The sequence below is a fragment of the Anopheles merus genome, chromosome 2R (assembly GCF_017562075.2).
Source record: "Anopheles merus strain MAF chromosome 2R, AmerM5.1, whole genome shotgun sequence".
NCBI classification, from domain to species: Eukaryota; Metazoa; Arthropoda; class Insecta; order Diptera; family Culicidae; genus Anopheles; species Anopheles merus.
Window position 1 is genome coordinate 53,277,867 of NC_054082.1, and position 21,787 is coordinate 53,299,653.

Consider the following 21,787-nt stretch of genomic DNA (forward strand, 5'->3'; position numbering starts at 1 on the left):
TCGAAAAGTAACGACACCACAGCTGTCAAATTGCACCAGACAGCAAATTGCAGCAGACAGCGAGCAGAACAAGCGTGGAAAAAACGTGGATTGCGGCGTAGGAAAACGATCATTGTGAAGATTCCTAATTGTATCGTAAAATTTCGTTTGTGAAGTGAAAGATTCCTTAATTGGTTGTGCTGTAAGTGTGGAAAACAAACATTCAACCATGAATCAAGACGAGGAAGTTCCAACGAGAGGTAAGCGCGGGTTCCGTTCAAGTGCAAAGTCTTGCCGGCAGAGCAGGAAGCGCTGATGGTTGTGTTTTTTCCAATCTTTTCAGTGACTCGTGGTGCTCTTCGTCGGCGTTCGGTTGACCAGGAAGCTACCCCGCAGAAGCCGGCCGGTGCAGCCACCGGTGGTACGCCAAAGAAATCAGCTAGCACCACGAAGAAAGTTAATGCCTTGAATGCGATACAGGAGACCGAAGGCCGTCCGTCTACACCGACTGTGGGACGCAGTACGCGCCGTCGTATGTCGGAGACGTCAGATACCCCAACTATTTTGCCCAACAAGCTGGTGCAGAATCTAAAGGAAGCTGAAATCGGTGCCGAAACGGGTCGACGTTCGCGTAATACGTCTCTTACGGAGGAGAACTTGAACGAGCTGAACGCTGCATATGAGGGAGGCAGCAGCGTGATGCCAACCCGTTCACGTACGCCAGCCCGCCTCCGGGCGTCGAACGAAGCTCTGGCCTCAATGAACTCTCCACAACCGGCTGTACGTCGCTCCACTCGTCGCAACAGTGTCACCTCCGATGACGGTTCCGTACAGTCGCTTCCTGTCACTACCCCGAAGCTTACTTCCGGTTTGCGTGTGCTGAAGGATGACACCATCATCGAAGAGGACGCCAGTGATGATCGAGCAGAATCGGTATCATCGGAGGCATCGACGCGAACTACCCGACGTCAGTCGACAGCAGCGAAGAAATCAGCTTCACCCAGTCCTCGTAGAATTGCTGAGAGCCCTGTGAGTAGCGTGAAAATGGATGCAACACCACCTCGCGCAATGAAAACTCCGCGCGTATCATTGTCTCCACTAATGTTGCCCAAAGGGTCGCCACGTTCTAAAAATGTTTCCTTCTGTGACGACTCCAAACAGGATGACAGCCATAGTTCTTTCCCCAAAACGCCTACATCGGTGTCGAAGGAAGTTGTCGTTGTCGTGAATGATTTACGCAACTCCAATCTCAAAGGAGTGTCGCCAAAAGTGGACAGAGAAGTTAATTTGCCTGGGAAGTCGGAGCCAACTGGGGATCAATTGAAATCAAGCCCTAAGTCTCCGAAGAGCGAGAGTTTAGTAGGCGACTCTGTCCCAGAGATGAAAGCGAACGATGAATCCAGCAGCATTGCAGCCTCTCCCAAACCTGGAAAGGATACGATCGAGCAGCCTAACTCGACCAGCAAGACCAAAATGAATTCTTCATCAACTGTTCTGATTGATAATGGTACTGAGGCAATCGATAGCTCCAATAATGTCAGTGGAATTGAGTTATTGGAGTCGTCTGTGGTGGAAATTTCAGACAGCATAACGGAAGCTAACACCAGTGTCAAAGATACCATTAGCGTAGCGAACAAATCCATTTCGGAAGGAGAGAAACTTTCACAATCTTGGTCACAATCTGTTCGTCGTTCCGCCACCAAGGGCATTGATGAATTCAGCGTCCGAAGGCAGGAAGAACAGGAGCGGCTGGAAGAGGAGACAGAAAAGCTTCAAAAAGCACCACTGAAATCGCCTGTAAAGCCACGCTCGCCGGCAGCCAAGGCTGCATCAGCCGATGAAAGAATCGATGAAGACAACGACGATGAACAAGAAGACGAAGAAGAGGCGCAGGATAAAAACGAGTTGTTGGATGACGAGGCGGTAGAAATGGAGGGTTATGAGTCAGGCGATTCGTTGGCCAGCGATTTAAGACGCGAAATGGAGGAAAATGAAATTATGGACCAGGGTGAGGATCTGGGCAGTGAAGATACGGAAGAGAACGATGAACAGGAGGAGGACGACGAAGACGGCAATGACTCGTGGATCGTTTCGTCTGGCGATGAGGCAGAACAGCTGAACGAGGATGAACTGTTGAAGGATACGGAAGATGAAGATCTGCAAACGAAAAACGCTAGTTTGAAGGACGAGGAAAAAACGAAAACTCCCAAACGCCGACGAATTATAGAAATGGTTGATGATAGTGACGAAGACACGAAGGCTTCGGATGAGGAACGCAAGGAAACCGCCAAGTCTCCAAAGAACTTAAGTTCCAAACGTTCGCTAACACCAGTAGGAGGCAAAGAAAATAATACTCCCATAAAAAAATTAAATCTTTCTCAAATCAATGATGCTGTCGAAAACAAGGATCAGGATAAACTTGCCAATAATACACCAGCTAAAAACCATACCTCAATGGAATCCTCCACCGATGAGCAGCAAGTGGGAGATAATGAGACCATGCTTCCAGCCACACCTGCTCATAAAACGCCCTCAAAGGATACAGGAGCTGCATTGCATTCAGCTACAAAATCGTTATCTAATTCAAAGCACGGAAATGGCGAAAACGAGGTAGCTGCAGAAGATGATGAAAACGATACCAGTGGGAATAGTGAAACAATGTTTCAGGATGCTGAGGATGGTGGGGAAACTGTCCAAAAAAGTGATGATGCGATGGAAGAAGATGTCTCCTTGTCTAAATCACCTACAAAGTCTGTCATTGCATCTCGCAAAAGTTTTCCGGCTGCTTCTATAACCACGAAGGACGTGATTGACCGTAAAAGCCTCCCCGCGGATGCTAATTTGCAAGCCGCCATCCAGTCTGAAACAGAGGAAGGTGGTGAGTGCCAGCCAGACGCGACTCAAAATGATGAAGTGAAAGAAGCAGAAGCTTTGGTGGAGAACGTTGAGGTTGAAAATGGGGAGCTTGACGATAAAACACAAACTGAACCTGCGCCAGCCGAATTTACGCTGGATCAACCTGCGGATGAAGCGCCAACAAAACCGGGAAGAAAATCTATGCCCGCCGTACCGCTGATTTCTGCACAGTTTTATATCGGAGCATCGAAGAAACGTGCTACTATTGGCGGTGAGGATGCTCAAGTCCAGACGTCAACACCGAAGCCAAATCAAACCCTTTCGGGCAAGGAGAAAGCGAAAAAAACGCCAGTAGATAAGAAGGCTACCACTGCGAACGGAGGATCGACAGTGTTAAATCCATTTGCTCAGGCCAAGAATAAGACACGATTGTCGTTGGATTCGGGAGCAGGACAACAGAAACCCGAGAAAAAGGATAAATTACGCCGGTCGCTGCCGTTACAATTCGTGGAAGAGCCGATGGAGGTTGATGAAGCACCGATGAATGAGAACGTTGCAGAAGAACCATCAAAACCAGACGACGATAAGGAGATGAATGACGAAGTGGAGGTTGTCGAGAACCAAGAACCAGAGAACGGCAAACAACAGTCCAAGGCGCCAAAACCAAAACGAAAGGCTCTTGAGGATTACGATCTTGCTAACATATTATCTCGCTGCAACGAGGTCATTCGTGAGGACAAAGAGCGTAAGAAGGAGGTTGCGTCCGCAATTCGCAAGAAAAAGGTAAGATGAGATAGCGTTTGTATTAGCATGACTGTTTTGTTTGTTTTGCCGGTGTCTAATTTAATAACATTTTTTGTCCAAACAGGAAGAGAAAAAGCGTCTGCGCGAGTTGGAGAAGCAGGAAGAACTCGAGGCGGCCAAGGCTGCAGCTGCCGCTGCCGCTGCTGCTGCTGCTGCTGGTGGTTCCGGCAGTACAACAAACGATGATGATGGTGGCCTAAACAGCAGTACAACCGGTAACGATTCCCAAGGCCAGGGTGGAGAGGGTTTAAAGAAGAAAAAGAAGAGAAAGCCCAAGGTAAAGAACTATCTGTTGGAGGAGCTGGCTGAAACGAAAAAGGAACGTTTAGAGCAGGCGCTTCGTCACAAGCTGGAAGTAATCGAGCGTCGTAAGCAGCGTAAGAAGGAGCGCCAGCTTGAGCAACAGAAACAGTTGGACAAAGAAAATGGAAACGCTACGGGCGCAAGCGGCGGCATCGGAGCAAAGCTAGAAAAAATTAAAAAGAAACAAAAAGCTAAATCAAACCAGGAAACCGGTGACAAATCAAAGAATCCTCCGGTACGCGTAGCCCTGTCCGCGTTCGCGGTGTTTAATCAATTGCAGAATCATCCAGAACAGGTACAATCTTTGGAACATAAAACACAAAAATCAGACAAATCAGAGCTGATGGCACCAGCAGTAGAAAAGAAACAGCACAAGAAATCTCCCAAGAAGGAGGAAGTTTCTGATCCACAACCAGAAGCTAAAGAAGCTGCCAAGACGGATAAGGTTGCTGTCGCTGATGAGAAAGCAAAGGAAGCGACTGCCCTGAAAGACTCCGAACAAACTAAGAAGAAAAAGCGAACGGAACGTCAACTCGATGGATCCGATCCGTCTTTCTCCGATGAGAAAATATCAAGCACGGATGTCGTCATAGCAGCTTCCACGAAGAAGGCGATTCCGGCAGTTCAAACTCAGTCCGAATCGAGTGCTGTAAAGAGCGATAGCAAAATCAATCCTCTCCTATCAAAATCTGCCAGTGATGGATTGGTGCAGGAAGTCGAGAAGCTGACGAAAAAACAAAAACGCAAATTAGCAGCAATGGAAACGACACCAACAAATCCGCAAAAAGACGTTACGCCCGAGGGTGTCCCCTTCAAGAGTATGGAGATGAAAGCGTCTAGCTTCGAAGAAGCTCAAACAAACACTGTCGCAGCTAAGCGTAAGGAAAAGATGCGAAATCAAACGGTGGTGGAGTCGGATACTGTTCCAAAGCAAAAGAAAAACAAAAAACAAACTACTCAGAACGGGCAAGCAGAAGATCACAGTAGTGAGTTGGCTGGCTCAAAGTCAGCAGGTGCCATGCATGAGAACCACACAGATGGCCATGAAGTGGTAGAGAAGAAAAAGAAAAAGGCGAAAAAACATCACGCAGTACAGCCAGAGATCGACACGGACCAAGATCGTAGCACGGTTGAGCAATCTCGCAAAAAAACAGCTATCCTGGAGCGAGAATCCACCACGACAGCATCGGCTGCAGCATCTGCCGTGCCTACTAAGAAGCGCAAGCGAGAGCAGACTGACAGTCCTGCTGCAACGGTTGCATCAACACCGCGTCCGGCAAAACACACAAAGTTGCGCGTTCTGCAGCGTATTGAAAGCGGTGGCTTCTTCGAAGAAAACGTGACACCCGACAAGATACGGCTGAAGCGCAATTTTGGCTTCCAGGAGCGGCAGGCTACACCAGCCAAACAGCTTGGCTTCAAAGTCTCTTCCCTTCTGCCGACCGATCAGAATGAGCTGCGGGCCGTGGCGTCATCGTCCAAAACACATTCCAAGGACGGACGGATGAAGTCAAAGCACGGAGGTTCTGTCCTATCTGAACCGCCGAGCCGTAGCCTTCCGCTTCCGGTGTGGACCAGTTCGGGCGTATTCATCGAATCCTCCGTGGACGACAACGGCAACACTGATGGAAAGCAGCGAAAGCAACAACCAGGCTCCAATCAAAAGACCGACACGGGGTATATCCAGTTAAAGGGTCAGGGAAAAGCAGATTTTCGCCTCAAAACGCTGCGACCAGGACCAGCGGCAGAAAAACCCCATCGCGTTGATCCAAGCACAACCGAACAATCTGTGCTGAACTTCAAGCGTAAACAGCTTCTGGAGAAGACAGCACATCTGCGCGAAAAGAAGAAGAGCAATCGCGTGTAGAAATCCTAGGAGCGGCACACGATTGATCATTGTATCTTCTCTTCTATGGGTTATGTATGTACATAAGGTTTTGTTTTTTTTTCAATTTTTCTTCAATTCTTCGCATTCACATTATCATATTTTATCCAACGTTCACGAAGAGCCGTAGAAATGATCGTTGATAATATTGCCTTAAAACGAATAAGGAACTAAACTATTGAAATAGATGTTAATAAAATTGCGATAAACTCCTGAGATCGTGTTGTTGTGTTAGAAAAGTTAATGAAAGAAGCTACTCCATAGATGAAAGAAGATCGATGTTGTACTTGCTCAGTATGTACGTAAGTTTAATATAGAGCAGGGGTCTCCGAACTTTTCAGTTCGCTGGCCGCATTGCTTCACATATAATGGTGTTGAGGGCCATTTTTCCGTTGCCTGTATCTAATGCGAACGTATCAATTTCGCCATTATAAGAAAATACTAGCATAATATACAAAACTCCTAGAGCTTTACACTATTAAAGTTTGGTCTACGTCTGTAAAAAGCAACAATTACATGTTCTTTAAAAATTGTTACAATAATTAACTATTTATGATAACCTTCACAAAGTTGCCACGGGCCGCATAATAGGATCTAGTGATGGGTAATCCGCAGCGGAGTGATGGATCAACTCCGACTTCGGTGCGCAAAATATGACTCCGACTCCGGTTCACAACCGGATTAAACTCCGGATCACTCCGGATCACTCCGGATCACTCCGGGTTCAGTCCGGATCAGTCCGGGTTCAGTCCGGATCAGTCCGGATCACTCCAGATCACTCCGGATCAATCTGGATTACTCTGGATCAGTTGAAATGAGTCCGGATCAGTCCGAATAAGTCCGGGTCACTCTGGATCACTTCGGATCAATCCGGATCAGTCCGAATGAGTCTAAATGTCTGCGAACAGACGGCGTCCACGGGCCTGCCCACGCCCGAATGCACAGCCGAGGGCATACGATTCTATCTTCACCATTAACATGAGAGGGACAGAGCTTATACCCCGAACGTACCCGAAAGGTATGCATGCTTCACTCATCAGGATCTAAAGGCAAGGAAAAGGCAAAAGAGACACAGAAAAATTTCCTCACGGCTACACATGTCCTCTAGACTGATCCGAAGTGATCCGGAGTGATCCGGAGTGATCCGGAGTGATCCGGAGTGATCCGGAGTAATCTGGAGTGATCCGGAGTGATCCGGAGTGATCCGGAGTAATCTGGAGTGATCCGGAGTGATCCGGAGTGACCGATCCGGACTCGGAGTCGATGAGTCCAGAGGTTTGCTCGTGCGCACCCCCCTTCCCCCCCCCCCCCCCCCCCCCCCCCGGTAAAACAGTCCGGAGTAACTCCCAGTCCGACTCCTAGGGGTACCGGAGTCGGATCAATCCGACTCCGGTAAAAAATCGTATTTACCCATCACTAATAGGATATCGGGGGCCGTAGTTTGGAGACCACTGATATAGAGGATCAGACAGATATTACCGTATTTTTGCGTGTGTAAGAACCCCCCCCCCCTCCCCCCCCGAGACAAATTATTAATTTTAAACTATTTTTACTATGTATTAATTTTACCATATTTAAAAGCAACGACATCAGTTTTTTTCAAGATCCCAATTTGATTCACATAAGTTTTATTTTAGTGCTTCTATTACCAGCGAATGGAAGGCCATCAGTTTGTCTGTGTATTATTTAGCAGCATTAGTTTTTGACCTCATGCAAATGAATTAGGAATTTGATTCACCAATTGAAAGAACCAGTGCGTTCGATTGTTTCCTCAATTTCTTTTTTCTTTTTGCCTCTCCTTGCTTTTTCCAGTATTTTCTTTGTGGATATCAAAGCACCAGACTATCTTTGTAAGTAATTTAATGTAATATCTCAGGTGTAATCGAAAAGTTACAACCCGTTTATAATGACCCGCTTAACTTGATGTTGGTCATTTTCGAGGTCGTTATACACGCTAAAATACTGCATTTTTTAATGATCATATCAACAACCGTTTTCGGCAAAGATATACATAGTGGATACGCGAAGGTGAAAAGCTTTGGCTGATCCATCCATTAATTGTCCAACAGTTTATGGCCGCGATACATCGATACATAGTTGCGGTTTATCTCGAAACATAAAACAATGTTACGGAAACGTTGAATCAAGCGTTTCAACGGATGAAATTGGCAATTGAAATGGGCTATTCTGGATTCTGGAATGACCGGGTCTTGAAACGGGTGAGGCAAAGTAAGCAGCATCTTAAACTGGGATACAGAAGACGCTGAAAACAAACGTGTCCCACACCGTGCTCCTCTACGAACAAGGACCCTAGACATCCCGGGCGATTGATACGGATACCTATCAGACCCTCCCTGTCGGATGCGATCGAGCCCACCGGACCAGCGGAAGCAGACCTGCAACACTTTTCTGTGAGCAGCAGTCAAGAAGCGAAGGAAACAGTGGGCCACTCACGAAGCCCCATATTTCAAGCGAGAAGACGATTAAGATGGCCAATTGCAAACGAGGAAGAAAGTTATTTCGGAAGCATGAACACAATAATGATGTTTGTCATTTCACACGGTTTATATATTTCTGCGTATGTTTCACATGCTTTTTCCGGCTAATCTTGTGTTTAATGCTACGCCGTTGCTGAGTGGAGAGCCGTAAACTGTTTCCTGCCTTTGATATACGCATACTGTGTTCTGCTGCTTTGTTTCACTACCTTATATTTCCGCCGAGTTTGGTCCGGATAGTACAATTTTCCGCTTCGATTGTTAGTTAAAGTATTTTACCCATTTCACATCCCCTCCCCTACCTGCTTTCGTCATTCAACTCCATATATACCACCGTTTAGCTGGTTTACAGTACGATAAAAGCTAAACCCATTAAATTTGTCTGTTGTTCAGTATCTTTTCCTGCAGTTATAGCTTTAAAAGTGCATGTTTCACGGTATACGTACGTAATAATTAATCAGAGTGGAACGAATGGAAAACTTCGTTGAAGGAATATCAACCCTAATTCTTCTGCGGAGGCCTCTGGAGAAAAGAAATCATAAAAAAAAGGAAAAGAGGCACTCGCCCTAAACACGCGTTAGATCGATTAGCACATTATTAAATTATACAAACAAAAAACGAATGGAATCAGTCTCGTCAAATGTACACGATAAAAGGATACCGACACGCGATTCGAGAGAAGAGCATCCGATAGCTAAAAAGAGCGGTAAATACAAACAACAGATTACTACTGTACAATCAGCATCATCCTGTCTGTTGTTCGTCGCATGCTGCGATGCACATATACCACACTTCTCCGTCTCTCTGTCTATGCATCGGAGTGCTGATGTGTATGTGTGTGCACGTGTGTAGTTCGTCTAATTTTCCTTCTAATCAAATACGCACACACACACACTCACACACAACCATGTACGCGCGTCATCTATCTACCTGCTTCTGCTCTTTCTCTCTCTCTCTCTCTCTCTGTTCGCTATCGGACACAAATAGAAATGCAATAGAACTCTCGTCTTTCGTTACAACAAACCGCGAAAGTGAGGTCTCTCCTGTCTGTACTCTAAAACTCTACTGCCGGGGAGAGAGAAGGATGGATTCTGTTCTGTTCTGCTGTAGCGATTTCTGTTTTACTTTGTTGCCGCCGTCCTGCTCTCTTCACTGATTGGAATTCTGCGCGCCATACTGCCTCCTCCCTTTTTCTGCTTCTAACGAGTAACGTGTTTAGCTTTCATGTTTTGCCGGTTGCTTTTTCTTACTTGGTAAAAACTGTCTCATCTCAACACGAATTCACTTTGCCGTATTAGAAGAAAAATCTTGTACTTCAGCTTTCTTGCCGGGAGAACCCTTCGTTATCGGTGCTGGGGGATATTTATGATCATGACTGGATAGTTTTCTCTTTTGCATATTATCGCACGACTGGTTACTTTTCTGTGTTTTTACTGTTTCTCGTTTCTTTTTGCACACATCGTTTTGTATTGTGTTTATATATGTTAATATATATATGTAGGTATATATATATATATATATATATATATATATCTGATTTTACGTACTGCAGCTCACTTAGCCCGTTTCTCTTCTCCTTTCCACAGCTGCTTCCATCGACCATCGCACATCGTGTGTCTGTGTACGTGGGCTGATTACCGCCGCCGCGCAGTTGACATCATTGAAACACCGTTTCCCCGAGTGCCACTTTAGAAGGGCATGGAAACACCGTCACGCCGCCGGTCGTCCTCGCGGTCCCGCCGGTCATCGTTAATGATGGTATTGATCATGTCCCGTGCACGATCAATGTTCAGCTGATCGCCCATCACCGACACATTATTGGCGCCGTTCTCGTTGCGAGCCTTGTCTGTTAAGAGTTGTTTGGTAAGCGGGGAGAGAGAGTCGGGTTTGTAAAGAGAAGCAACACACACGCACAAAACCATCTCATAACGCGATTGTCTGCCGCGAAGAAACATCTTTGGAGCAAGAGGAGGAAGTAGGAACTGGCGAATGGATGGGAAGGGAGAAGAAAGACACAAGGAAGGTTGGGTAGGCTTGGCGGGTGTTCGCGTATGTGTGCTGTTGCGCGCGTACGTCGAATGCAATCGATAGAGTCGACACACTGCGCAGCACGCACAACGCACCACACGCACACACCCATGGAAGAGATACGGTTATTTTACTGATTCTTCATTCTCTATCTCTCTTGCTCCAGTTCCATACCTCTTGCCCACAGAGAGGGATAATAGGGCGATAGCGAAAAGAAGGGGGATATGCCTTCACACGGGCTTCGCTACTATACACATTCAATTTCCTGCAGCCTGCTTTTTTTGTTTCAGCGCCGGTTACAAGCGATCAGCGTACACACAAAATGAAGAGTTCATATGACGACGTCACAGCTTGCCGTAACAGGATTGTTCTGCATATAGCAACGTTTCCCACGCAGACTACTAACATGTGAGCCATAACGGTGTACAATGTACGAACTAAACTAATCGTTCCAACAAGTACTGTAAACGTTCTGTTTGCCTTTTTTTTCCTCTGTCCGAGTACCGACACACTGTGTAGAGGATGCGCTTTTCGACCATTAGAAACCGGAATTCGTTTGCCAGCGCGTCTCGCGTTCCAACCAAGCAGTGCTATTATTTCAACAAAACCGAAACAACGCCTTCCCCGATACGGAAGGAAGGGAACGGAACGACGGTACGTGTGGGGGGTTTGACTCGTTCCGTTTGCTGTCGAATTAACGCGCGCAGCATCCGGAGCGTGCGGAGTCCCGGGGAACCATTACTGAACAGGACAGAGCGCTGTACCACCAATAGCATCATCGTGCTGCTGCAGCCTTTTTGCCAAAGTTCTCACACATCATCCTTCTTTTCTCTACGTTACATCTTCTACTAAAGCAATCAATACACGCTTACCAATCTGCACCGACACACGGCAACGGTCCTGAATCTCACGGATCTTGTTACCGCCACGACCGATTATGAACTTAACCTTGTCGGCTTCGACCTCGAACACTTCGGTCTTGGCGGTAGCCGGGTCAATTCTCGGTGGTCCTCGGCTGCCGCCGCCACCGCCGCCTCCGCCGCCGTTTCCACGGTAGCCACCGCCACCGCCGCCTCCACGGTAGCCGCCATCATCGTCACGGCGACCTCCGTAGCCGCCCGAGCGGTAGCCTCCGCCGCCACCGCCATTACGGTCGTATCCGCCGCGGTCGCTACGGTAGTCCCGACGTTCCCGGTCGTAGCTGTAGCTATCGCCGCCACCGCCGCCGCCACCACCACCGCCATAGCCGCGGTCGGAATCGTCACGTTCTCTCCAGTCTGGCATGTTTGAATTGGTTTTTTGCTTTAAATTTCCGTACTGCAGGGGATAAATGCATTTTTAAAATAAAACACAAAATTATTTCGCTAATAAGCACAACTTTCCTTCGTAAGACAACTGCTTGGCTCATTGGTAAACGTACAATTCAATACAATTACCGAATACCAACAGCGACTTGATTTGGTTCAAACTGGAAAAACTACCAATATGCTGTTCGGACCGAAAACAAAATGGTGCCCAGGCGCGTGGAGACAAGAAAAGAGTAAGTTTTTCACACGCGCAGTTAGTGCTGGCAGCGCCGCTACTCGGATGTTCAGAGTAACAACCGAAGCTTGCCCTCTCTACACGGTGCCAAACGCACACACACATACAACGAATTTAACTTCTAATCCACACGGCGGCAGTGAGTCGCAATTAGCCATGTTTCTGTTCAACGTTCAAAACTGCTATTCGTACCAAAAACAATCATCTAATCGCTTAACAAATTAAGTTTTTGCTTCTAGAGCCGCATTTGCCTGCTAGTTACACAGAAACAAAAAAATGGTACAGTACCTGTAACGCCGCAGCTTAGCTTCCACACACAACCTTTTCTACGGACCTACAAAACGGAAATGGTGAAAATGAGCTGTTTCATGGAGTTCCCGGATAATCGAACCGCAGGGATAATTTGACAGGCGCCACTGACACTGAATTTAGCTTCGTTAAAATTCACAAGGTGTATACACGTACGCTTTTAAATTTCTTCGTTTTATCCGTTTTATCCGTCAACGATGGATGGAGTTTTCTTTGTAATTAGCGAAGAATTTTAGAATTAAAACATAATTAACAGAGTCACATTCCGAGGCACTTTCGATGCGGATGTGCTGACCGATAACTGTCAGAGCGCAGCCTACAAGTATTTAAGAACATGATCAATATTGTTGGACCGTAGTCTTTATACGTTTTCATGTTGTGTGCTTTGCCTTCAGAGCGGAATATGCAAACAAACCTTACGAACCAGATATCCTGACGGTGGCGAGGACTCGTTTTTTGGGGCATGTGTGCAGAATGAAGGATTCAATCCCCACCAAGCATGTACTTGTATCCGAATCGCTGTCCGGTACTAGACGCGGTTCATATTGTTGTAGCGCATGTACATTCTACGTACATGCGTTTTTTATATATTAGCTTAAAATGATTATTCTATAATCTCAATAATTATTTCCGCAATTGACTGTCCCATTATTTCGACGGCTTGAAATCTAATGCAACGATTGAGTAAGAAATCTAATGCAAATGACTTTTGAAATAATACCATTTGAATACATTTACAGTTCACTATTACAGGTCGAATGTACAGGAATAACTAACAGCGAAGCTTGTTGTATTTTTTTTTTCTTTTCCATTACACATTACCAGTATCTTTTTAGCTATCTCTAAGGCGTGATTACTGCAATTAGCACATATGTTGTAAACCAAATCGTTTGTACCCCAAAAAATAAACGAAGAAAAATACATGTGCATGTAGACCATATGGAAAATGGCGCGTTTGTTTAAACAGAAATGATCATCAGAATTCTAATGATAGCATTTATGTCGTCATTTAGAATACATCGCAACGGCGTCCAGTGCGGGATCACACTGTTGCACGCCACAAATGCCCGCGCCCGCGCCCGCGCGGAAGCTGATTGCTGCTGCCAGTGGGGCCAGCAGATTATGGATCTTTGTTTAATTTGATACCCCCCCCGATCTGATAAAAAGCGACTTGACGGCAGTCTGGAGTCTTGTTGTTAGGTTAAACAGTAACAGTTTGTTTTACGAGCTCTCCCGCGAGTACTGGGAGGTTTGTTTCCCGGTGCAACCGTTGAGTGAAGATTTACAGCTCACCTTATCCACCGGATGGGACGAATGATGGCCGGTTGGAAGGCAAGAGGAGGGGCAGAATTTCTATCATGGTACCGCGGTGATATAAAGAGATGAAATCAGCAAAACTGCCGAGATTCCGCGCCGATTTGACAGGAAGAAAGTCAGACATTCGCTCTTTAATCTTAGACACTGTAAGTTAGTTTGGCAAGATGACCCCAAATATGGACGAAGCGATAGAAAAGCTCCCTGGTAAGCGGTTTGGTTGTTAGATTTTGAACGAGAATGGTCGGTACATTTACAGTTTTTTGTCCCATTGTTCTACCAGAATCTAAAGATGTCACATACCAGCGTCCCGTAAAGCTTGACGACGCTCTCTTGATGACCAGTAAGTATTTTAATGTGGTAGTTGCATGAAAAATCTTGATCTTGATTGAAAACTCTTGAAAAATCTTTCTGTCTCCTGTTTGGTTATAGAATTCGGCATCTATAATCTGTGCTTGATTACGATTTCTGGTACTATCCTGGCGGCAGTGCTGCTGGAAACGTTGGGCATCAGTTATGTACTGCCGGTTGCAGAATGTGATTTGATGTTGACTACCAAAGAAAAGGGTATCTTAAGTGCAATTTCGTTTGCTGGCATTATCAGCAGTTCTCATCTATGGGGCTTCTTGGCCGATACCAGAGGGAGAAGAACGGTTATACTGCCGACACTGTTTCTTGCATTTGCGTCTACCGTCCTGTCCAGCTTTACGACCAATTTTTGGTTAATTACGATTACGCGCTTCTTTACAGGATTTTTGTGAGTATCAAAATCAGTGCAAAGAAGTGATATTTCAGCAACGATTAAGAATTCGGTTAACAATTCCATTTTACAGCATTTCCGGCTCATCGGCAACGATCTACGCCTACCTAGGAGAGTTTCACGCGAAATCCAACAGCTCCCGTGCCATAATGGGAGCGTCGTTTGTGTTCGGGGTAGGCTGCATTCTGCTGCCTCTGATCGCATGGTCTGTTATTAATCAGGAGTGGGAATATACCCTTCCCCTGCTCAATATTGTCTATCGGCCATGGCGCCTGTTTATCGTGGTGTGCGGATTGCCCAGTCTCGTCTGTGGGATAGCACTGCTCTACTTTCCCGAGAGTCCAAAGTTTTTGTTCTCCCGAGGGCATGAACAGGAGACAATCATGATTATGCACAAAATGTACCGATGGAACACTGGCAGAAAGGGTCCCAAACTGGCGCTTACTTCACTGCTACAGGAGACCGAAGCGCAGCAAACCAAAATTCGCCGCGAAGAAACAGCCAACAACAAAAGTGTTCTACGGCTGCTAAAACAAATGTGGCAGCAAACGGCACCGTTGTTTATGGGCCAGTACTTGAAGCGAACCACCATCATTTGTGTGCTACAGTTTGGCATTTACCTGACATCGAACGGAATGTACATGTTCTTTCCGGACATTTTGAACCGCATCGCCGAACTGGAGGTTCAGGGTGTTGACCGCACAACTATCTGTCAGGCAGTCTACGCGACACAGGTCGACATTAGCCAGCTACAGCAGCATGACGTTAATGCGACAGCACTGCCCGAAGTGTGCCATCAAAAGCTGGATATTTCTGCCTATGAGCATTCGTTCGTGCTGGAAACTATTTACGCGCTAGGCTTTGCCGTAATAGGACTTATTATCAATGCGGTTGGGAAGCTTCCTATCTTGGTGTTCATATTTGGTTTTTGTGGCATTAGCGGGATACTCATCGTGTTCATAGATCTACCATTGCTAGCCATCTGGTTCTACGTAATTCTGCTAACTTGTGGGTTCTGCATCAGCGTAGTCAATGCATGCACGGTAGACCTTTTCCCGACTAACTTGCGGTAAGCGATCGCGAACAGCTCAATGGTAATGCAATGCCATGTGAAGCACACTCAATTGTTTCTTTTCTTTTACAGTGCCATGGCAGTGTGCATTTCGCTAATGTTTGGAAGATTAGGAAGCGTCGTTGGTGCGAATATCGTCGGGTTCCTGCTGGATTCACAGTGCGAGCTGACGTTCTGGATATCGGGCATTTCGCTGATAGGTTGCGGAGTGCTGTCCTTTTTCATTCCCAACATTTACAAACGAAATGCGTTGGAAGATAGAATCAGTATTTCATCACGATAAACATCCAGTGCAGTCAGTGTACGGGATGGCAACATCATAGTAATTCACTATCGTAATAGCTTTTAAGTTTAAACCTGATTCACCATAGAGACTGAAATATACCAATCGTTTTGTAGAGCAAAAGAATGTACGCATAGATTGGAATGAGTGGCGTTTCATACTACTTACCAACAATTTAGACATAAAATTTTAAAGTAACTAGTTGACAAACGCAAGAGTTCGTATAGAGGTAGTAAATCCGGATAAGTAAGTAACAAAACTAAAAATGTTGTGTATAAGCTCAAACGAACCGAGCGAATTCTTCCTCAATTGCATCGATTTTGACATTGAATTGATGGTTCCTTTGCACCTTGAAATAGACTCCTAATCAGCGTAGGCATAGTAATGGAACATGGCCGGAACGGACTCGTAAAGAAAACTGGCAATTTTCATTTGCCGTACATGTTTCTTGAGTTTCTGTTTTATTTCTGTTTTGCTTGCACACTTGCTGACCAGTTCTAGTGGAAAGAAAAAAAAATGATGAAATCAATGCAACTAAAATTTACAGTGTACGTTTCCTCCGAAGTGTGTTGTTTATCAACTGTCATTCTTTCCGCCTTGCATGTTGCCGGTTCTCTCGTCTGTACGCTCAACCTAAACGCATTGCCTACCGCGGGTTAAAAGATGCAAAGTTGCAATTTTATACACCGGTGTGAAAAGTAGACGAACGTAATCCAATATAACAAAAAATCACCGCAAGCGTAATTTGTAAGTCATTTCATCTCGCCCAAACATATCCCCATACATATCTTTACTCAAATAGCCATTATAGCTAATGTTGTGATGTATTTGCGTGATGCGTACATTTCGCTGAAGTGAGTAGGCTATTGTTAAGTGACGGCCATTTATTCCATTTCCAGAGGACAGACATATAGTGCTGTAGTCAGCGAATTTGGCGCTGAACGACTTGTCATCGAAAAAAAAAAACATAAACTCGTCAGGGAAAGGACCGCATCATGTGGGACGACGAATGTTGGGACGACGATACGTCCCAGGCACGATCTGCGACTACGGTAGCTGCGGTATCACAACAATACCAACGTGAACCAGATGCACCACCACCGAAGTCGTACGAGCCTGAGAAGAGATCGTATCAACGTGAAAAACGTACTCGAGAGCATACAGCGTCTCATGGTGACAGCATTCGGATAGAGGTACGCGGAAACATTGTACCGCGAATCATTGGAAAACAAGGCGCCACAATACGGGAGTTACGCTCCCGGACCAACGCACGCATCGATGTTGGTAAGACAAGTGGCCATTCATCTACATTGGACTAATCAACGTTTTTGCTGCAAAACTTTCTTATTAACGTTCGTGATGTATATTGTCCTTGGCTTTTCCGCAGATCACGATCGGAGCGCGAGCGATATGGGAACGGTCACCATATCCGGGGATCCGGAAAGTGTCGAAGCAGCTCGAAAGGCCGTGTACGAGATTATGAATTCATCAGACTCGTCGCGTCCTCCGAGATCGGGATACAGTGGCGGTTCGTCTAACGATCGACGCGATCGACGCGATGATCGTGGTAATCGTTACGAACACTCGGATAGAGGAGGTTGGTCAAGGTCCGGTGAAAGTTCGTACGGTGGTGGTGGAGGTGGACGAGATCGAGATCGTCCAGGTAGAAATTACAACGACTTCTACGGATCTAGCGATCGGTCGGGAAACGCTGGTGGTGGTGGTCATAGCCGATATTCTTCTCATGCAGATGCGTATGCTACAAGCGACGAAATAATCGATTGGGCGTCGCTGAATAAAGAAGCCGACGAGGCATTCAAGGAACGGTGGGCAAAGTGTCCTCCGCTCGTGAAAATGTTCTATAACGAACGCGAAGAGGTGGCAAACATGAGACCGGAGCAAGTTGCAGCGTTCCGGGAGGCGAACAACAATATCGTGGTAGAGCGTACCTTTAAGGACGAGAAGGATAATGAGCGGAAGCCGATACCGAATCCAGTTAGCGAATTCCATCAGGCGTTCGGAGAATATCCAGACCTCATGGAGGAGCTTCGCAAGCAGAAGTTTACCACTCCGACCCCAATTCAAGCACAAGCGTGGCCTATACTTCTGCGCGGCGAAGATCTGATCGGTATCGCACAGACCGGTACGGGTAAAACGCTGGCCTTCCTGCTTCCCGCACTCATTCACATCGAGGGGCAACCGATCCCTCGGGGTGAGCGGGGCGGACCTAACGTGCTCGTGCTGGCACCGACCCGCGAGCTCGCCTTGCAGATTGAGAAGGAGGTTGCAAAGTACCAATTCCGTGGCATAAAGGCCGTCTGTCTGTACGGTGGCGGTGATCGCCGAGCGCAAATCAACGTCGTCCGAAATGGGGTTGAAATTTTGATTGCCACACCGGGTCGTTTGAACGATCTTGTGCAGGAAGGCGTGGTGAATGTGTCGACCATCACGTACCTCATACTGGACGAAGCGGATCGTATGCTGGACATGGGCTTCGAGCCGCAGATCCGCAAAGTGCTGCTGGACGTGCGTCCCGACCGTCAAACGGTGATGACCAGCGCCACCTGGCCCGATGGCGTCCGCCGGCTGGCTCAGAGCTATATGCACGATCCAATCCAGGTGTACATCGGAACGCTAGATCTGGCCGCCACGCACACCGTAACGCAGGTGATCGAGGTGATGGATGAGGAGGATAAGTTCCAACGCATTAACGAGTTTGTCCGGGACATGCAGCCAACGGATAAGGTAATCATTTTCTGCGGTAAGAAAACGCGTGCCGACGATCTGTCGTCCGAGTTTATCCTGAGCAACATCTCGTGCCAAGCGATTCACGGCAACCGTGAACAGAGTGACCGCGAACAAGCACTGGAGGACATTAAGAATGGTACGGTGAAGATACTCATCGCTACCGACGTGGCGTCCCGGGGGCTTGACATCGAGGACATTACGCACGTAGTGAATTACGATTTTCCACGCAACATCGAAGAGTATGTCCATCGTGTTGGCCGTACGGGGCGTGCTGGCCGGACCGGCATTTCGTTAAGCTTCATGACGCGTTCCGACTGGGGTATGGCTGGTGAGCTGATCAAAATTCTGAAGGAAGCAGACCAAGAGGTACCGGACGAGGTGCGCGATATGGCACGCCGGTTTGAGGCTCGCAAGGAGCGCGATGGCGGTGGTGGTCGTGGCGGAAGGGGACGCGGATTCGGTGGAAATCGCCGATGGTAGACGACCTTTTTTTTTAATGCTAAAGTTACCCACCGATGTAGGTTTCCGCTTACATTTACTTGTCCCAAGAGAATTGCCTGTTGCTGCTCATCACTGCGCACAACGTGACTACAAGTTCTACTTCTTACTCGTATTTTTTTCCAAGATTCCTTTCTTAATGTGCGAAGCACTTAGTGTGTAGGGGAAAGGACATAGGGTCTACTTTATTATCATCTGTTTTCTTCCAATGCAGAATGTGATTCAAGAAGATTATTAAATATACCGACGGTAATACCATACCTTAGAGGGTGAACTTAAAAAATGGACTCAGTTAGCCAGCTGCTGCATCGTTATGGATTGTAAACGTAGCAAATGAATTCGAATATTACATTTAAGTGTAAGTGCCTTCGACGTCATGGATGATCGATGTAAAGGGATTAATTGTGAGTGCTTCATGGCGTCTCATATGAACTGATTGATCCTTGTGATTATAATGAATTTGAGTTACTGAAATAAAATTACGTAGCAAAACGCGCTAGCCTCTTGAATGCTGTTCTGGTGTTTTTTTTTCAGCCTACCACCTAGGAGAGAAAGCATTATTTTGGTAAAAAAAAGACTTTATTTAAACTAGAAAAATGCAACACATGTGTAATGTTTCAAAAGCACCACTTTCCCCCCTTTGCAAAGCAGAACACAATATTCCTACAGCGCCAAAGTAAAGGCCCTTCCGGAAGACTGGTTGGCGTTTCGCTTCGCTATGGTTCACTCCGAACCAGCTCAGACCGTTCTGATCGACTGTACCGCTTTCTTTGCTGCCTCGTCGAGATCGTGCGCGGACTCAATTTTCAGTCCGGACTGCTCCAGAATCTTTTTGGCCGCCTGCACGTTCGTTCCCTCCAGACGCACGATCAGCGGCACTTGCAGGTTCATCGTTTTCGTAGCATTCACGATACCGTTGGCGATCGTGGCACAATTGACGATTCCTCCGAACACGTTCACCAGAATGGCTTTCACATTCGTGTCCGAAGTAAGTATTTGGAACGCCTTCAGCACCTGATCCTCCTTGACGTTGCCACCGACGTCGAGGAAGTTGGCCGGACTGCCCCCGTTCAGCTTGATTATGTCCATGGTTGCCATCGCCAGGCCGGCTCCGTTCACGAGACAGCCAATGTTGCCTTCCATCGCAATGTAGTTCAGGTTGTACTTGGACGCTTCGACCTCCTTCGGATCGGTGTCTTCGTGTACTTCCATCGCAAAAATGTCCTTCTGCCGGAACTGTGCGTTGTCGTCGAAGTTTAGCTTCGCGTCGACCGAAATAACTCGCCCGTCATCCGTCTCGGCGAGTGGATTAATTTCAATCTGCACCGCGTCCACCTTGGTGAACAGTCCGTACAGTTTCGTTATTTCGTCTGCCGCTCTGTCGACGAGAGGACCTTTGAATTCGAGAAATCTGGCAACATCGATCGCTTGCTCGCGCGAGATACCACTGGTAATGTCAATCGGGATGGTTTTGATACGGTTGGGCGTTTCTTCGGCTACCGCTTCAATGTCCATACCACCGTCCGGCGAAGCGATCAAAACAGGGCCATTATGCTCACGATCCATTACGATCGAAAGGTACGTTTCGCGCACGATATTGATACTATCTGCCACCATCACCTTCTTCACGAGGATGCCATCCTTTGGCGTTTGCTTTGTGATGAGTTTGTGGCCGACCATTTTCTCCACCAACGGGATAACTTCCGAGCGGCTGGTCGGGTAATAATGCAACAACGCTTTGTAAATTATACTTGAACGAATGCATCAAGATAGTCCAAGGAATGTACTTACTTCTTCGTGATGTGCACGCCACCCTTGAATCCATTATCGAAGTGACCTTTGCCACGGCCACCCGCTAAGATTTGTGCTTTTACGACGTACTCGTTTACATCTAAGGCGAGCGAGAACATTACAATAACAAATTACATTACGAGCAAATGGAAAACGCGCTGCATTAGAATGTTTGCTACTTACCGAAATCTTTCAACACATCCGCATCCTTTTTGCCCTCAAGAATACGGAAGTTTTGTATCGCCACTCCACTCTCTTCCAGCAGCTTCTTGCTTTGATACTCCAGCAAGTTTAAGTTTCGCTTCGGAACGCGGAAACACTGCAAGCGATATGGTAGAACGATAGAAACATCATTCAAGGTGGTAATAAATATTAGCCCAAAGAAGCTTTTTACTTACCGTCTGAATGGTGGGTTTTGCTAGATGCGTGCAAAATTTGGACAGGGAAGCTAATGCAGCCATATTGGTATAGAACCGTCGTGTGCTCGTTTCGGTGTTTCTTATCGCGCTGTCGAGACGAACTACCAACGATCTGGGCCAGCAGGACGGTCGGGCTCTGGACTGGACTGTATGGAACGTACGCCGTGTATGTTTGTGTGTGTGTGTGTGTGATAATCAAAATAAGCGATTAGATTGTAGCTCTTAGCAAAATGCGGTGTGGGTGATGGATGGTTGAGATAGCTATGCTCTCTAGCACGTATGTATGCAAATTAAACGACTATAATAGCTTAAGAACCAGCGAAGTAAAAAATTGTACACGAAACGGCTGGGTGGACAATACAAATAATTGTAACCGATTTGCGAATAATTGTGAACCCAATTCACAGTTCTTGTACTATTTCCCTGTTAGCAGACTATTACGACATCACAACAGTTGCCGGCAGCACATGCGGTTTTGAAGAGCCGGTCACGCTGCCAGCAAAAGGAAGGTCACCACAGTCCAAATCTGTGTTTATTCGTACACGATGTGTGCTGCAGTCAATTAATAAACACTCACAGTACCTGTGATAAATGATTTCTGCCGGAAGAATTCACGTTAAACACTACTCTCACAGTGATTCTAACGTGAAATTGTGAGAAATAGAAAGATTATTGCTGTTGGAATGTTTTGGTTGAATGCA

General features: G+C 46.6%; 5 protein-coding genes across 8 annotated transcripts; 3 read left to right on the plus strand and 2 right to left on the minus strand.

The window, feature by feature from the left end:
• Positions 1-13: 13 nt before the first annotated feature.
• LOC121603492 (titin homolog) lies at positions 14-6,043 on the plus strand. 2 transcript variants are annotated; one of them, XM_041932284.1, is made up of 4 exons: positions 14-239; positions 323-1,008; positions 1,141-3,618; positions 3,704-6,043. In XM_041932284.1, the coding sequence occupies exons 1-4, from the start codon at positions 209-211 to the stop codon at positions 5,807-5,809; spliced, it is 5,301 nt and encodes a 1,766-aa protein (XP_041788218.1). In that variant the 5' UTR covers positions 14-208; the 3' UTR covers positions 5,810-6,043. The 2 variants fall into 2 exon arrangements, with proteins under 2 accessions (XP_041788218.1, XP_041788217.1); XM_041932283.1 differs by having other exon boundaries at positions 323-3,618.
• Positions 6,044-8,373: 2,330 nt separating this feature from the next.
• On the minus strand, positions 8,374-12,285 carry LOC121588408 (rRNA 2'-O-methyltransferase fibrillarin-like). Of its 2 annotated transcripts, none has more exons than XM_041906283.1 (3): positions 12,181-12,285; positions 11,223-11,667; positions 8,374-10,168 (listed from the first exon to the last, which is right to left on the minus strand). In XM_041906283.1, exons 2-3 carry the CDS (start codon positions 11,632-11,634, stop codon positions 10,011-10,013), a joined length of 570 nt encoding a protein of 189 aa, XP_041762217.1. In that variant the 5' UTR covers positions 11,635-11,667; positions 12,181-12,285; the 3' UTR covers positions 8,374-10,010. The 2 variants fall into 2 exon arrangements, with proteins under 2 accessions (XP_041762217.1, XP_041762218.1); XM_041906284.1 differs by lacking the exon at positions 12,181-12,285 and adding an exon at positions 11,771-12,003.
• A 1,333-nt stretch (positions 12,286-13,618) lies between these two features.
• On the plus strand, positions 13,619-15,630 carry LOC121588450 (synaptic vesicle glycoprotein 2B-like). The gene is made up of 5 exons (XM_041906393.1): positions 13,619-13,722; positions 13,799-13,858; positions 13,948-14,272; positions 14,349-15,344; positions 15,420-15,630. The coding sequence occupies exons 1-5, from the start codon at positions 13,683-13,685 to the stop codon at positions 15,628-15,630; spliced, it is 1,632 nt and encodes a 543-aa protein (XP_041762327.1). The 5' UTR covers positions 13,619-13,682.
• A 601-nt stretch (positions 15,631-16,231) lies between these two features.
• Positions 16,232-19,371, plus strand: LOC121588449 (probable ATP-dependent RNA helicase DDX43). The gene is made up of 3 exons (XM_041906392.1): positions 16,232-16,377; positions 16,532-16,914; positions 17,018-19,371. Exons 2-3 carry the CDS (start codon positions 16,626-16,628, stop codon positions 18,856-18,858), a joined length of 2,130 nt encoding a protein of 709 aa, XP_041762326.1. The 5' UTR covers positions 16,232-16,377; positions 16,532-16,625; the 3' UTR covers positions 18,859-19,371.
• A 65-nt stretch (positions 19,372-19,436) lies between these two features.
• LOC121588451 (succinate--CoA ligase [GDP-forming] subunit beta, mitochondrial) lies at positions 19,437-21,787 on the minus strand. Of its 2 annotated transcripts, none has more exons than XM_041906395.1 (5): positions 21,669-21,787; positions 21,066-21,227; positions 20,851-20,986; positions 20,668-20,767; positions 19,437-20,587 (listed from the first exon to the last, which is right to left on the minus strand). In XM_041906395.1, the coding sequence occupies exons 2-5, from the start codon at positions 21,126-21,128 to the stop codon at positions 19,615-19,617; spliced, it is 1,272 nt and encodes a 423-aa protein (XP_041762329.1). In that variant the 5' UTR covers positions 21,129-21,227; positions 21,669-21,787; the 3' UTR covers positions 19,437-19,614. The 2 variants fall into 2 exon arrangements, with proteins under 2 accessions (XP_041762329.1, XP_041762328.1); XM_041906394.1 differs by having other exon boundaries at positions 21,066-21,232.